The 16,485-nt window shown below is 39.9% G+C and overlaps 2 protein-coding genes across 2 annotated transcripts; both read left to right on the forward strand.

Moving 5' to 3' along the window:
* Positions 1–4,150: 4,150 nt before the first annotated feature.
* Positions 4,151–6,711, forward strand: sub1a (SUB1 regulator of transcription a). The gene is made up of 5 exons (XM_028973578.1): positions 4,151–4,259; positions 4,694–4,766; positions 6,026–6,145; positions 6,226–6,334; positions 6,421–6,711. Exons 2-5 carry the CDS (start codon positions 4,695–4,697, stop codon positions 6,498–6,500), a joined length of 381 nt encoding a protein of 126 aa, XP_028829411.1. The 5' UTR covers positions 4,151–4,259; position 4,694; the 3' UTR covers positions 6,501–6,711.
* A 2,407-nt stretch (positions 6,712–9,118) lies between these two features.
* pstpip2 (proline-serine-threonine phosphatase interacting protein 2) lies at positions 9,119–15,011 on the forward strand. The gene is made up of 15 exons (XM_028973386.1): positions 9,119–9,214; positions 9,555–9,655; positions 10,810–10,884; positions 11,222–11,256; positions 11,335–11,441; positions 11,648–11,710; positions 12,520–12,618; positions 12,800–12,845; positions 12,930–13,009; positions 13,113–13,211; positions 13,703–13,799; positions 13,980–14,052; positions 14,273–14,310; positions 14,409–14,467; positions 14,656–15,011. The coding sequence occupies exons 1-14, from the start codon at positions 9,182–9,184 to the stop codon at positions 14,459–14,461; spliced, it is 999 nt and encodes a 332-aa protein (XP_028829219.1). The 5' UTR covers positions 9,119–9,181; the 3' UTR covers positions 14,462–14,467; positions 14,656–15,011.
* The last annotated feature ends 1,474 nt before the right edge of the window (positions 15,012–16,485 follow it).

Consider the following 16,485-nt stretch of genomic DNA (forward strand, 5'->3'; position numbering starts at 1 on the left):
CTGAAACTCAAAATAGGATGTTTAGTTGCCATTATCTTAACTTGTACTGTATGTACCACGTGCATTTTTACAACCCGATTTTATCATGTTGGGTTGGCTTTTAGGCCTGTCATAACACGGTACACACAATCAGGTGCACAAATGGACCACAAAGGGACTTCAGGTCAGTTAGGGTCCAGTCCTGTTGATCACAGACACCACGTGTTTAGTAACGTTCACAGAAAGGCAAAACACAAAGGAAAGACACACAAACAATGACAAGGGTGTCAACAAATGTCACTAGGTCAACCTTTTCCACTGTTTAATTGAGTGTTGATATATGGTCAGGTCTGGAACATCCCTGGTTTAGGAACCCAGACTAGATCTTTTAATCTGGCCTTAGAAATGAGTTACAACAAGGCTCAAGCCTGACAGGCCAGCTTGACACACACAGCTTTTATGCCTTTTGTCAAGAATTAGTCATTTAGGAGTTTTTTTTACACAATTAATTAATCATTTAGCTTTTAACATCTTTCTCACTGTAATCGAAACAATTACCTGACCACATATTTACCGCACATGTCTGAGCCCCACCCAAATCCATATAAAATGATCGAAATTAAGCTTGAACTCCAGCAGATTTGGGCAAATATGTTCAGCTCTAACCCAGACTTAAAATGTCCCATATGCCTAGTATCACCAAAGTTGTTTACCTTCACGTGGGTTAGGGGCCAAATGGTGAAGTTCTGAAGGACACGTCAATTTATAACGATCATCGCAAATCAGTCTCAACCAACAGTTTTGTACCATAAAATGCGGTGAAAGCAGCTGACACAATTACAGTAACAGTTCAATGTTACGTCACTAAGAGTGAAACAACGACAGTAATAATTCCGAACTTCCACAGCAATACATACATTGCATAAATGGAGTTCCATCATTAACAGGCTGGCATTTTGTCCCAGGTCCAGAGTGAAGGAGTGATTGAGAGTCTAACTTTTTTCTAATCTGTTGACTATAGTGCAATGGCCAAGAAGGAATGGAAAGTCAGGGATAGCCGCTAATTCATGGATAACAACTACTGGCATTAAACTTTAATCCATGCCTCTGTTATGAGCATACATTATAAAGGCAAACAGTCCTAGTAAGTGTGGGTGAGTATGAGTAAAGTTGATTGCCCTTCATTATTATCTACACACCCAAATCAGAAAAGGTTGGAACAGGGTAGAAAATGTGAATTAAAAAAAAGAAAAAAACAAGTAATACATTTTCTTAAAAATTGCATTTCATTGCAGACAGTATGAACACAAATTCATGTTTTTTCTTGTCAACATCATTTGATTTGTCAGTACTGCTCGCCTGGTCCCTCCATCTCTGAAGGTACAAGGAAAACATTCATCTAGACTGTTCTACGTCTTGGCCCCTCGGTGGTGGGATGAACTTCCCCTCAAGACCTTCCTCTTTAGAGAATATTTAGATTAACTTGTAACATTCTTATTGTCTGACTTAAAGAATCTACAACAAGAGTAAATAAAAAGGTTGTATTCATAGTTGGGGGTCCTAATGAACCAGAACTGATCACTTCATCGGTGGTAACTTGAAAGCACGCTCTGGATAAGGGCGTCTGCCAAATGCCTTAAATGTAAATAAATATCCATTCTTGCCATTCAGGTTTGCAACATATTCCAAAAAAGCAACTATCAAGTGACTAAGTGTTGCATGTGTTAGTTTGTCCCATTCTTCCTGCAAACAACGTTTTAGGTGCACAACAGTACGGGGTCTTCGTTGACGCATTTTCCGTTTCAAAACGCGCCAAACGTTCTCTATAGGAGACAAACCAGGGCTGCAGGCAGGCTAGTCAAGCATCCGCACCCACTTCATGCCTCTGTTGTCTTGCCGAAATAAGCATTGGCGTCCCTGGAAACGTCTAGAAGGCAGCATTTGTCCCTCCAAAACGGAGATATACTTCTCAGCATTGATGGTGCCATCGCAGAAGTGCAAGTTACCTTTGCCGAAGGCACTGACACAACCACATACCATGACAGACCCTGGATTTTGGACTTGTGTCTGGTAATAGTCTGGATGGTCCTTTTCCTTTTTGGTCTGCAGCACACAGTGTCCATTCCATCCAAAAAAGATGTGAAAAAACGATTCTTCTGACCACAATGCATGTTTTCACTGCACAATGGACAATACCAGATGCCTCTAAGCCCAGAGAAGTCAACAGAATTTCTGGACACTATTTATGTAGGGCTTCCTTTTGGCACAGTACAGTTTTAGCTGGCGTTTCCTAATGTAACTACGTACTGCGGTGCTTGAGAGTGACTTCCTGAAGTAGTCCTGAGCCCACACAGTTTTATCACGTATTGATGAATGATGGTTTTTAATGCAGTCTGAGGGCTTCAGTTTAGGCTTGTGCCCTTGGCCTTTGCGCATGATAATTGCTCCAGATTCCCTGATTCTTTTCACTATGTTATGCACTATGCTGTAGAGGGAGGAATGCCAAAATCTTTTCCTATTTTTCTTTGAGAAACGCTTTTCTTCATCATTTCAAATATTTCTGCCCAGAAACTGTCAATTCCCAGCCCATCTTTGCCCTCAAATGAGTAGACCTGTCCTCGATGCTGCTCTTGTACCGAATCACGGTTGCAATCACCTGTTAACATCACCAGCTTCATTATTTAGTTATTATACCTCATTACTACCCCTGAATTGCCCCATCCCAACTTTTTTTGGAATGTGTTGCAAGGCTGAATGGATATTTATTTACAAATCAAATGATGTTAATGAAAAAAAATGTGAATTCAAAAAAATTGTGTTCATACTGTCTGCAATTAAATAAAAGTTAAGGGAAATTTGTGAATTACTGCTGAAAATTTCCAGCCTGTCCCAACTATTGGGGTTGGGGTTGTAATTAAGAAAGTGTATGAACACATTACCTGTGAAATGCATTGATTAGAAAACTGATTATACAGGTCTATGACTTACAAAACACATATTGTTCAATGGACAGTAAATGGGACAACAAACATTTGAAATAACATGCTGGTGCTGGTAAAAGCAGTGGCTTCTGGGCCCGACCTCGTGATATTCCCGATCTTGCAGTGATTATTGACAGTGCTCGTGACGTCACCGCGACGTCGCTTGGTTTCACTGCGTAGGTCAAATCAGTCCATCGGAAAGGAAGTAGTACGGTGTAATCCGCTGTGTCGAAACAGCGGGGTTTATAAAGCGACTTCGTGTGTCGTGGTTGTGACGCAAAGTGCGTGGATTTTTCACTTCAGACCTGCTGCAGCTGCGCGGTGTTTTGGAAAAATTTGTCCTGCAAAGAAAACAATTTGTTCGTGTGGCGATGGTTGGCATTCGGCTCCTTTGAGTGATCCGAATCTTCGCGGTGCACCTAAAATATTGGGACCATCCTGACAGAGAGAGAACCCTGGAATGAAATTCTCAACCACTAGGAATAATTAATGAGAAATAATATCACAATGTTTAGATTTTTTAAGAATGTATAAAACTATAAAATCCTAAAAAATCCTCACCAACGTTAATCCTCGAGAACCTGAAGCAGATCAACCTCTGGCTCCCTCTGTGTGGATCGGGTCTGGTGACATCCACAATGAAGTCCTGATGTCAGGGTTCTGGGCATTGATCAGGGTTCTGGTGTTGTGTCTGCAAATTGAATGATGAGTAGGAGCTCCGCATGGCCATTCCCATCCAGTTACTAAATGACAACCTGTTCCATAAAACTCTAATGATTGGTGGTAACGTTTTTGATGTAATGTCACATCAAATATTTTTTATCAACAGAATCAATAGCCTATCAATCCATATTGAATATAAATTCCATTGTGAAACCATGAGCAATAACATTTAGATTTTACATAAAAATAATATCTATATTCTTCAAAATGAAGTAGTTGTATTGTAATTACATGCAAAAAGCTTTCACCTATGACATCTTGCCTATGGCAAAAATACAATTTAATAAAATTATAATCTATCATTCCAATTATATAACCCACTAAACCATGAACACTTTGTCCAGGAAATTCATGTCTACTTCCTTTTCCCAATATATACCCTAAAACGTTACGACATACGTTTGGATAACCAATGAATGAAATGACTCGTTGATCTAAAGGAGTCGGGTTCGTTCGAGCGACTGAATGATCGATTCAAAAAGAACCGACACACAACCACCGGAGCCTGCGCGCGTATAAGCTCGGTACTTGAACTCCGCGCGACAATAAACATTTACAGTGCGTACTGCAGTGCATGTAAGTACGCCTTCGAATTTGTGATTATCTCACGCCACGTACCCACGCCTGACACATTCACGCGTTTGTTTGAAAGAACGCATCGGCTCGTTTATATATTTGTGAAGAGTTTTAGGGCCTTGTTAGCACGCGGCTAATATCACCCTCACCAGCGGCACCGAGCCTTAGCATCACTAGCCAGCTACGTTTCTGCTCATCCTGGCTCGATGTGTGCCGAGCTCATATAGGCAGCTGCTGGATTTGTGTTTAAGATGTCGAGCTAAAGTTACGACCTTTCGATCGCTCAGCAAATGCATTTTTTTCTAACCCCACAGACAACTAGCTTGGAAACAGCCGTTGCCATTTTCTTCCATCTGTTAGACGTGAACTAGATCTCTGAGAAGCATCTCGGTTTGCAGTGGCAGGTTAATTACTTGATTCTTTCCGCCCTTCAGAATGCCCAAGTCAAAGGAAGTTCTGTCTTCGTCCTCCTCTGATAGTGACTCAGATTCTGAAGTTGACAGAAAGGTAGGTTCTTCCACCGGTCTGATTTCAGCCATGAATTAAAAAAAAATAAAAAAAATCCAGACTGATCATATTACGTGTAGTCGTGGCAGGTGTAAGTTTTCAATTGTAACCTTTAAGTGTGTTTTATCCAGTCACAAAAAGTAATGAAATGTGTCAACCAGCACTCAAAAACTTCACACTCATGAATTCGTTTGTATCTTCACATTTCACAAGCTCTTAATCACTAGAGGCGCGAGAATATCACTAGCAATCTCAGTGAATTATCTTCTGGTGAATTTTAATTTAAATTAAACTTTGAAATTTCAGCATGAAGATAAAAGAAGCTGTTTGATGCTTCTTGTCTAGTTCTTCACACAGTTATTGTTAGGCCATAATGAGACTTAGCCAGGACATGCCAGCACACTCACACCCTGACCAACTGAATCTTCATTGTTGTTGTCGGATTCTAATCATTTCCCTGCAATCTTACACTGGTCATTGCACAATTAATGCAGAATGAACTTTAGTTCATTTTACTCTAAAATGTGTCATACTAGTCACTATCAAGAGATTTATTTTATAGCTTGAATGTGTTCTATCTATGCACAGTAAAAAAGGCGGTTCAGGATGCATTTCACTGTCTGTTGTTCTATATAAATATGCACATGACAAATAAAAATTTTGAATCTCTTGATAATGAAACAACACCATTAAAATGTGTTATGGGAACCCATCCACTGGATATGCATGTCCCATGGTATTTCTTGGGGAGGGTTGTGCCATGCAAAAGCATGCAAAAATGCTTATGGATTTTGTAAGGATAGCAGGATGACAAGGGCCACACTTCACCAAAAGTCATGCTCAGAGTGGTCCGAGAGATGAAGATGCAGAAAGACTATCAGATTAATTATTAAACACATTGGCACAACATTGCAGTTGCTGCAGATGGAGTTAACCCATCTTTGCCAGTATAATACTTTTAAAAAATCCTACAGTTGTGTGGAACAATCAATACCCAATTGCTGCCCATTATGACATTTATGTATTTAGTTTCCTACTCTTTATTGAGATGTTGCATTTCAGTTAAATTAAACTCGTTTTGCCTGACGTTTACTTTTAATGGGACATCCAGTCCCGTTCCACAAAGTACACAGCCTGTATTTGTCCATATCTTGTGAATTTATGAGGGCAAAGTTTTAGGGGACTAACTCAAAATGTTACCACAATTCACGTTTTCCATTATACAATTACACCCTACACAATTTCTCTGGATGTTTTAGGCCAAAAAGAGGAGATCAGCAACACCCGAGAAGCCTGCAAAGAAAGCGAAGGGTGGTGAAAGTTCAAAAGTGGGAGGGGCTTCAAAAAGCAGCAAAACCAAAAATGACAACATGTTTCAGGTAAGGCATTATTACCGATAGCTTCTATACGTTGAGAAAAGAAGCTTGCTGTGAATAATGTGAGACTTGGTTTGTTTTAGATTGGAAAAATGCGGTATGTGAGTGTTCGGGACTTTAAAGGTAAAGTTCTGATTGATATCCGTGAGTACTGGATGGACCAAGAGGGTGAGATGAAACCTGGAAGGAAAGGTAAAAAATAAAAAATAAATAAATTTCCATGAGGGTGTGAAGAATTTCCCTTAATTCCCCTCCATCTGTACTCTACTTTCATGCAGGCATTTCTCTGAACCCAGAGCAGTGGAACCAGCTGAAAGAGCAGATCTCTGAGATAGATGATGCTGTGAGGAGGATATAGCGCTTTGACCTGCCATTGTGGTGTGTGTGTTTTGTTTGAATGTATGTGCATTTTAAAACAACTTTTTATTGCATTCATCTTTTGCTTTCCTAAAACTATTTTATAGATGAACATTTATAGTGAGCAGGACCATATCATGTGTAATTTCAGCGCACTGTGCATTATTTTAAACATGTTTTTGAAACCTAATAAAACCATTATGGATGTCTAATTTGTCCTTGAGTTTTTAATGCTGAAACCTTATCTATAATTTGTTCGACACTAGGGGCTAACTAGTCCAAGCTGACTTTCATTTGAGATCAAGGCAATAATGACACCAGATGGAGCAAAATATAATATTTGAAATGGTGGTCTTGTATTTGGACAAATAAGGCAATTAAAACAGAACAAATGCTTCAGTTGAAAATGACATTCAACCCAGTAAAACGTGCTGCAAAGTGAGCACCATATATATATATATATATATGTGTGTGTGTGTGTGTGTGTGTGTGTGTGTGTGTGTATACATGTTTATATACAGTCATGTGAGACAATTAGGACACCCTATGAAAGCCTGTATATTTTAAAATATATTTGGACAAATGGATATTTAATATCAATTTTAATTATATTGAGGGATCCAAATAATATAACTAAACAATAAAAAAATAAGAAATACCTTTTAAAAACTTTCTGTGAAATGCAATTTAAAAAGAATGCAATTTCTGGTGAGGAACACATTAGGACACCCCCACATATTATCCCACTTAAAATGGTTAAAATCCCACACAGCTGTATCACGTCAGGTGCATTGTAAAGGAGTCTTGCCCTGCTTAACCCTCAGATTAGTTTGGTGTGCTCCTGACTGTTGAAGTGAGTATCATGGTGGGATCTAAAGAGCTGTCTGATGCCCTCAGAAAGACGATTGTGGCCGCTTATGAGTCTGGTAAGGGATTTAAAAAGATCTCAAAAGAATTTGACATCAGCCGTTCCACCATTTGCAAAATTGTTTACAAGTGGAGGACATTCAAAACAACTGCCACCATGCCCAGGTCTGGCCGTCCAAGCAAATTGACCCCCAGAGCAGACCGCAAAGAAGTCATCAAATATCCTAAAATATCATCATGGGAACTACAGCAGGCTCTGGCTACTGTCAATGTGAAAGTGCATGACTCTACTATCAGAAAGAGATGACACATGGGAGGTGTGCAAGGAGGAAACCTTTGCTTTCTAAGAGAAACATTAAGGCCAGACTGATGTTTGCCAGAGCGAACGTAGACAAAGACAATGACTTCTGGAATAATGTTCTTTGGACAGATGAGTCAAAAATTGAATTATGTGGACACCAGAACAGAAGATATTTTTGGCATAACCCAAATACAGCCTTCCAAGAAAAGAGCCTGTGAAGCATGGAGATGGCAGTATCTTGGTTTGGGGATGCTTTGCTGCAGCAGGACCTGGCCAGCTCACCCTCATAGAATCCATCATGAATTCTACTGTGTATCAGAGGGTGCTTGAAGAACATGTGAAACCATCTGTAAAAAAAATTGATCTTAATCCCATTGAGATGCTGTGGGGTGACTTGAAACGGGCCCTCAAACATCTCACAGCTGAAAGAATTCTGCGTTGAGGAGTGGGGCAAACTTTCTTCGGAGGGGGCAACACTAGTTATTTGGGGGTAGGGTGTCCTCCATTAAAATACACATTTTTGTTCATATCTTTTTTTATGTGTAATTTAATTGTAATTGTGTTGTTATTTAATTGTAATTAAGTCACTTTCTTTTCCAGACATGCATAAAAACATGATTGGACATTGATATGTGACCATTTCCTAATAAAGAGCTGATTATTTAATGGGGTGTCCTAGTATTCTCACATGACTGAATGTGTGTGTGTGTATACAGTGCAGGACGAAAGTTTGGACACACCTTCTTTATTTTCATGACCATTTACGTTGGTAGATTCTCACTGAAGGCATCAAAACTATGAATGAACACGTGGAGTTATGTACTAAACAAAAAGTGGAGACCTGGCCTCCACTGTCACCGGGCCTGAACCCAATGGAGATGGTTTGGGGTGAGCTGGACCGCAGAGTGAAGGCAAAGGGGCCAACAAGTTCTAAACACCTCTGGGAACTCCTTCAAGACTGTTGGAAAAGCATTTCAGGTGACGACCTCTTGAAGCTCATTGAGAGAATGCCAAGAGTGTGCAAAGCAGTAATCAGAGCAAAGAAGAAACTAGAATATAAAACATGTTTTCAGTTATTTCACCTTTTTTGTTAAGTACATAACTCCATGTGTTCATTCATAGTTTTGATGCCTTCAGTGAGAATCTACCAACGTAAATGGTCATGGAAAATAAAGAAAACACATTAAATGAGAAGGTGTTTCCAAACTTTTGGCCTTTACTGTGTGTGTGTGTGTGTGTGTGTGTATATATATATATATATATATATACACACACACACACACACAAACACACACACATACACATATGTATGTATATATGTGTGTGTGTGTATGTATACTCTTCTGGGTTGTCCTGGGTTTCGTTTCCCTTCCTTTATAGAATTCTGGTAGACTGAAGAAGAAGTCATGTTTGATTTTAGTGGTTGGTGTTTAGGACCCAGCAGCTCCCGGCGTGTCCGCTATAAAACCAGGTCCATCGGCCAGTTCCCCGTAACTGCCCGTCCAACTCGCACAATGAGAGAGCTGCACTTCAAAGATAACTTTTGGGTACGTTCTTGCCTCAACTTTCTCCCTGAATACATCGTTTAGAGCCCACCAACCAGCGAAATACCACTGGATAGAAGTAAAAGAGCGCCTGTGTAGCTCTGTAGGCGACAATTATTAACGCCCTGCAACACCCGCAGCTTCGGTGAACTGGTAATTAGAACAGTCAGGTATTGTGGAAAGTTGCTATTGGCTCACAGCAGTGACTTTGCATCATATCGGCAGTGTGCATGACGCTGGGGGGAGGGGGGGGGCTGTTACTTCTGTAAAAAATGCATTTGGTGATTGCCATTTTCCTGAGTAAAATGGCAACTGACCAGCACGTTGTCGTTAACGCCATCAGAACAGCGACATCACTTCCACCGGGGGGTATGACTCCATCGTCCAGCATCTCAACGATGGCAAGAGGACATGCAAAGAGGTTGAGGACTTCATAAAAGCAAGGTGAGCCGCTGTGTTGCTCACGTTATTATTCAGGTATAGGAATCAATTCTTCCTTCTGCTGAGGTCACTGTCACCATGACAGTCTTTGCAGTGCTAGAGATTATCAGCCCATTTTTGTTGTTGTTGGACTTTCTTGAATTAATGAGTTTTGTCAAGCTGAAGTAAATGTAAAAATGTTTGCTTGAATGAGACCCAAATGGATCCTGTCAATCTCAGTTCAGAATGCCTCGGCTGCGCCAAACTGACCTCAAATATTACAAAAGCAGGACTAATAAACTTGCCTTGTCTGTCTTGTCTTATCAGTTTGATCACAACCACTAGAAATGATTTGGTCTGATTGTTCATGTGAAACCACAAAGTTTTATATATATATAAAAAGTTATATATATATATCGGGATTCGAACCGGCAACCTTCTGATTACGGGGCCGCTTCCTTAACTACTACTACTACAATATATATATATTAGTAATTAAGGAAGCGGCCCCGTAATCAGAAGGTTGCCGGTTCGAATCCTGATCCGCCCAGGTGCCACTGAGCAAAACCCCGTCCCCACACACAGCTCCCCGGGCGCCTGTCATGGCTGCCCACTGCTCACACATTTCCTTGTGTGTACCCTGTGTTGTGCTGTGCATCACAATGACAGTCACTTCAGTTTCACTTTATAGGCGTGGAGGTTTAGCATTTGTAATAGTATTCTGTACATTTGAGCAAGTGATTGAGAAGATAAGCAGATTATATCAACAAACTGTATCTGGTAGCAGTTTGGAAATGCTGATGGTTGACTTGCAGTCATGTCTGTTTTTCCCCTGGTGACATGGACGTGCTTGTCCATGTCATCCAGAGAAGAAGAAGCTTGTGCAGCTGAACTAGTTGCACTTTTCGATGGATCAGTGTCTTTGTAAAGGCTGGTGTAGCAAAAGTTCCGCCTGGCCCATGCCAACAGTGGGCTTATTTCCAAAGTGTGTGGCTTGAATTCGGACGCAAGTGTCAGTGGCACAGTGCCCTGACAGGAATAGCTGAATAAAACATTTACATTACACTACAGTACAAAATAATTTTTATTGAACCTGTACTTTATTCTCTGATTACAGATCCTTATAATGTTTTTATTCATGTTTTTCTCTGAGACTGAAATATATCAACCGTTTTCAGAGCTGCGATAGAGGAGAGGTATGCAAAAGATCTCCTTGGTTTGTCCAAGAAAGTGTGTGGACACAATGAAATGAAGTAAGTCAGAAGGCATTGCGTCTGTTTGTCCAGGTTCTTGGATTTGGACTTCTGTAGCAGAGATAATGAAGTTGTTATTTAATGATAAGACATTTGTACCTGTTTATTCAAGGAACATCTCTAGTGTTAAATACCAGGCGCAGGAAAACATAATTGTTCTCGTTGCATGTAGCATCCTAACACGTAAATGATCTGATCAATAATGCTGTTATTGAATTGTTTATTCATTGATCTGAGCTGTTGACACAGCCTGTTCCATGTGTCTGTGTCTGTATTTGTGAACATGTTGAAATGACTTTGCATTCAAGCCACTGTTGTACTTTGTGTTCACGTGCAGTACATTAAAGCGCTCCTTAGATGTTTTCAAGCTACGTGAGTAAAATTCATTTAAAAGAAAGTTAACTGTGTGTGAGATGTGCAAAGAAACTCAAATGAACAATTGCCTTCTAGAAACAGAAAATGTTAGTTTATCACATTTCCAGCTGGCTCAAACAATGAGAGAAGAAGCAAAAAAAATGGAGGAGTTCAGAGAGAAACAAAAAGACGCCAGAAAAAAGGTACTATTACAGATAATGTTGGTCTCTTGGAAATAAATGCAGAGCAATGTGAACAAAGTCTTGATGCACCTGTCATTCGTATAATTTGAATTTACAATTAGATCATGCAAATGGAAGACCGATTAAGACCATGTTACTGTTGTCACTGCTGTCTTTGAGGCACTTCTGTAAAATTCTTACTACCATGTTTGCCTTGTGTTTTTAAGGTGGAGCAGCAGATGGATGCTTTGCATAAGCATAAGTCCACACAATATAAGAAATCTATGGAGGTAACTTTGGAGTAAACTTGTAAAGAGTGTAAAAACAACACTGTTTTCAAACTGGCGCTATGCATTAAGCATGGGGCTTGTGTAAGGTCAAAGCCGCTGTTGTGATTTACATAAATAAAGTGATAAAAGAAGAAATACAATCTTTTATTACATTTGCAAGTGAAATGCTGACTGTTTGTTAAATATAATGGGTGGCAGGAATAATTACACACCAACTAAAAGCGTAGTTCGTTTCTCTTCTTCAAGTTACAGATAACTACCAAGCAGCTCTGTCTTATTTGACCTCTTTATGTAAATCCTGAGGATATCTTTAAATCATGTAAGGACAAATGAAACATTATTGCATAGGGGAAGTTAGGAACACAAGTAAAGGAAGTGAAGTGAGTCAAGTGAGAAGTAGCAATGAACGCTTGTGCCACAAGCATTGTGGCATCTACACTGGATCAAAACACTGATGTTGTATTCATGTACGTTCTTCCCCCAAAACTCTATATCTTGGACCATGCTGTGGATTTGATGCTATTTGTGATTATGAAGTGATATCTGACCTTTGTTATGAAGCTCAGTTACGGTGAGGCAGGCTTCCTCCGTGTCTGTTCCCTTTTATTCAATAGATTCGCACTTTGAGGACCTAGCGTGTCTTTTAGTTGTCAAGTCAACTTCCCCTGAAAGATAAGACATTTCATATGCCTGAAAGAAGTGGTTGTTTTTGCAGAGTAAAACGCACAGAACATTTTAATGGGAGTAAAATCTTGATATTTGAGGGATTTATATAGTTTTATGAACTATTATTATTGATTCATTTTCAGTCAAAGAGGACGTATGAGCAGAAGTGTCGTGAGAAAGAAGACGCAGAGCAGAACGTGAACAGGAACGCCACCACAAACAATGCCAAGCAACAGGAAAAGGTACAGCGCTTACAGGAAATGTCTAGTTTGAAGTATAGGAACTGGGTCTGGAGTCATAATAATGAAAAAAGATTGCATAACACCTTGGTTTTAAAATGAGAAGAGATGAATATTGCTTTAAACACAACACATGTCCATGGTCTTGTATGCTATTTTTAATACTTTCAATCTTTTTTTTCAGCTGCATATGAAAGCATTGCAAGCGAAGCAGTCGGCTGAAGAAGCTGGTAACAGTTTTTTTTTTTTAAAGTTCTCTTTCACACCCAAACGTTTCCTGTCCAGTGCCAAATATCTTTTTCATTTGAATGCAGATAGGTTGTACAGCAACAATGTCTCCATTCTGGGCAAAATCAGAGATGACTGGCAGAAAGAGCATGTCAAAGCATGTGAGGTGAGACTGTCTTCCATACAAATATGCTGGAAAATAGATTTATTTGTTGGCATCCTACATTGTATTCCCACTTATTATAACACATGTTCAAATGCACTGACAGCTCTTTGAAAAGCTGGACATTGAGAGAATCAATACTCTCAGGAATATTGTTTGGACACACCTCAACCACCTTTCCCAGCAGTGTGTCACCAGTGATGAGGTTTGTTTTTTCCTATTTTTGGATTTGCATTTACATTTACGGTATTTATCAGACGCCCTTATCCAGAGCGACTTACAATCAGTAGTTACAGGGACAGTCACCCCCTGGAGTAACTTAGGGTTAAGTGTCTTGCTCAGGGACTCAATGGTAGTAAGCGGGATTTGAACTTGTGTCTTCTGGTTCATAGGCGAGTGTGTTAAACACTAGGCTACTACCACCCACAGTGAGTCATGTTGATAGCATTTAAAGAAGAACCTCATAGTAACATTAAAAGGCCAGAATATCTAGCAGAACATGATACTGTGGGACTGGATTTTTTCTCTGTTTGCATTTTATAAAACAATTCAATGACATTTCCATTTCAAGTTCCATGAACAATTTATGGTAATATCAGTAAGCCTTAGGTAATATACACAGGGTAACATGGACAAAGTAAATAACAGCATCTACCGTGCCATTAATACTACTTTTACTCTGATGTTTGCTCATAGTTGTATGAGGAGGTGAGGAAGTCACTGGAACAGTGTAACATCCAAGAAGACATTGAGCACTTTATCAACCTCAGAAGAACAGGAGACAAACCACCAGGTAGAAGCATGCTGAGCAGTGCAAAACTGAAAACAGCTATTAAAGATAAGCGCCACACCTATTGCTCTCTGTGCCTGTTAGAACACATTCTGACACTTATATAATATAAACTGCACGTTTTCAAGCCCTGTTCTCCACATCTTGTGGAAAGCAGCCAGTAAGTGTCTTTTTTTCCGTTAGCCCCAATCCCATATGAGAACTTTTACAGCAATCAAAGAGCCCCACCACCCCGACAGCCACCACAGCTGGCCAGGTGAGAGAGATCAAAGGTCTTATAATGCCACACTCACTTTATTATACAGTATTTGCTGGTTATTATGCAGTTTGCTGGTTCAATGTCTACTCATTTAACACATTAGTAGCAACCTATACAAACATATATAAATGTACCACACACGTGTATAACAAAATTATTTCCAAGCTTAAATATAAATACCTACTATTATGTTTTAATTTTTGTCCCCCCCAAGCAGAAGAGGACCATTGCCTGTTCCAGATAATAATGCAGAAGGTGTGATTTCCTACTTTCAGTGATCATGTTTCAGAATGAAAAATTATGTACTATAGATAGTTTTGCTTCATTCTTTCATTTCTTTGGTGGTTCCATAGATGTCGTGTATTCAACCATACAGACCCCCGGTTACAGTGTCATACAATACTGAGAACAGGTATAATCCATTTCATCACACTTATTAAAATGTCTGGCAGAGTGGTCTCTTTTAAAAGACCATTTTAAATTTTACCATTTGAAACAAGAAAAGTATGATATGTAAATTAGGTATTTCACAGTCATTGTGCTTCAGGGTTTTTCTTCTCCTTTATTGACTGCCTGGCTATGTTGTGTTACTCCTAACAGTCCTCAGATTGCTGTGTCATGTGGATCAAGAGGTTTAAAGCATTCTCCACATGGGTTTCCAAATTATGTAGTTTTAATGAAAAATTCAACCATGTAAATATGTGCTATGGCAAAACAAAAGCATCATAATATTCATAATCAAGATATTTTGTAATCAAGCTCAAGATTTCTTCAGTCTCAACATGTTAAGTTAGAAAGTGGCTATTACGGCTTCATTTTTGGGATGAATTGTTAAATGCTTTTATTGTTTAATTTAATTATGTAGATTTACCAAATGCAGAATAACTTATTTATGGTGTTGAACACTGCTGTTTGACTTGGTGAATTGATCGAATAAATGTATTATGTGTTATTAATTATTTTGTATCCATCTTTTTATCTGATCAAACAAACATCTGGTCATGTTGGAACCCAAAGAAACCTGTAACCACCAGTGGGTGTTGGGGAGGTAAAGCTCTTGCCATGGGGAAATGCTCTGGTTTTGACGGTGGCATGTTCTCGAACCATGGTTTTGAAGCACATGGCCTCACCAGCACTCTGACTAGTCTCAACAGGAGCTCGGTTTTTGGACGGTGTGGCTCTCGCTATACGAAACTCTCTGAAGACCCCATACATGTTAATGGTATCTGTGTGTGGTTCCTGTTTCTTCGGTCTGAGTGCTGGGTCTGCTGGTTGCTCTAAGTCCCATTCCAGGTGATCTGGGTTCACATTTATTCCTCCTAACTGAGTTTGTGTCGAACACTGGTCAGTTTTCGCTCTCTTGAGATTATTTTGGAGGCAAACATCATTCCCACAAGCAGAGGCAGATTCATCCTCATTGGTCCATAAGGCCCTCTTTGCTGAAAACTGTGGATATGCTGGGCACGTATTTGCTTGCAGGCAGTGGAGATCTGAAGGCAAACTGTGCCCTGGTTCTTTGTATATTAGTGTGGATGCAAATGAGCCTGGAGGTTCTGAACTTTGTCCTGTGGAGGAGTCCCACTCCCAGTTTTCTGCACTTGATGACCAGGTTAATGTTTGCACAGGGGAAACAATTGAAGGCACTGAGAAGGATTCCTCTTGTGTCTCAGGTGGCGTGAGGATCTTAAAAAAAATAGAGACGGAAACAGTTAGTCACTTTTTTGCAGCAGCATTCTGCTTGAGGTCATGGACCTTGATGTTACGGGCCTTACTTCTAATAAGGCAGCAAGATGCTTTGCCTGCTGAGTTAACTCCTTCAGCTGCGTGTTCTTCTGCTTCAGCACAGAAATTTCCCTTTGCCTCCTCTGCAGACTGAAATGTAACTGTAGAGGAGTGCAGAGTAGAGCTGTTATCAGTAGCACGGTGCACAGTACACTGATGCTATTCACATTCAGCATGAGCCTTTTTTGATACGTTGGCATGTATTGTAAAAAAGGAAGGACAAATAGAAATTGCAATCTATAGCCATGGACTGATGCTGAGTGGAAATAAAAAAAAGCAGAAGTGTGAACTCTTGAGGTCATAATAAGAGTGAGAGAGTGAGACAAATGCCGGGCTTTCCCTTGCATGTGTCTCAGACTGTCGCCACACTTTCTTCCCCATTTGTTTCAATAAATGATGTTTTTTTCACAACAAGAGAAAGGGAGGTTTATTAAAAGGTTTTTGGGAATTCTTCACCTGTCTGTTTTCCCTCAGTGCAATATTCAGGTGCCCAGTGTCCCACAAATTCTCCGGTTTGAGTGATTCTGAGCTACTCGCTGGAATCGCTGGCTCTGTAACACAATGTGTAGGAATGTATTACTGATTTTTTTCAATACATAATCCAAGGAAGGGTCAGCACCCCCCTACCGCATATCTCTCATCACTCCT

The sequence above is a fragment of the Denticeps clupeoides genome, chromosome 3 (assembly GCF_900700375.1).
Source record: "Denticeps clupeoides chromosome 3, fDenClu1.1, whole genome shotgun sequence".
NCBI classification, from domain to species: Eukaryota; Metazoa; Chordata; class Actinopteri; order Clupeiformes; family Denticipitidae; genus Denticeps; species Denticeps clupeoides.

Bases quoted from the DNA above. Each gene is read 5' to 3' on its own strand.
- sub1a (XM_028973578.1), top strand. From the start codon at position 4,695: ATGCCCAAGTCAAAGGAAGTTCTGTCTTCGTCCTCCTCTGATAGTGAC. The intron at 6,146-6,225 runs GTAAGGCATTAT...GGTTTGTTTTAG, and splicing joins AAAATGACAACATGTTTCAG to ATTGGAAAAATGCGGTATGT. The intron at 6,335-6,420 runs GTAAAAAATAAA...ACTTTCATGCAG, and splicing joins GATGAAACCTGGAAGGAAAG to GCATTTCTCTGAACCCAGAG.
- pstpip2 (XM_028973386.1), top strand. From the start codon at position 9,182: ATGAGAGAGCTGCACTTCAAAGATAACTTTTGG. The intron at 12,619-12,799 runs GTACAGCGCTTA...CTTTTTTTTCAG, and splicing joins ATGCCAAGCAACAGGAAAAG to CTGCATATGAAAGCATTGCA. The intron at 13,212-13,702 runs GTTTGTTTTTTC...GTTTGCTCATAG, and splicing joins AGTGTGTCACCAGTGATGAG to TTGTATGAGGAGGTGAGGAA.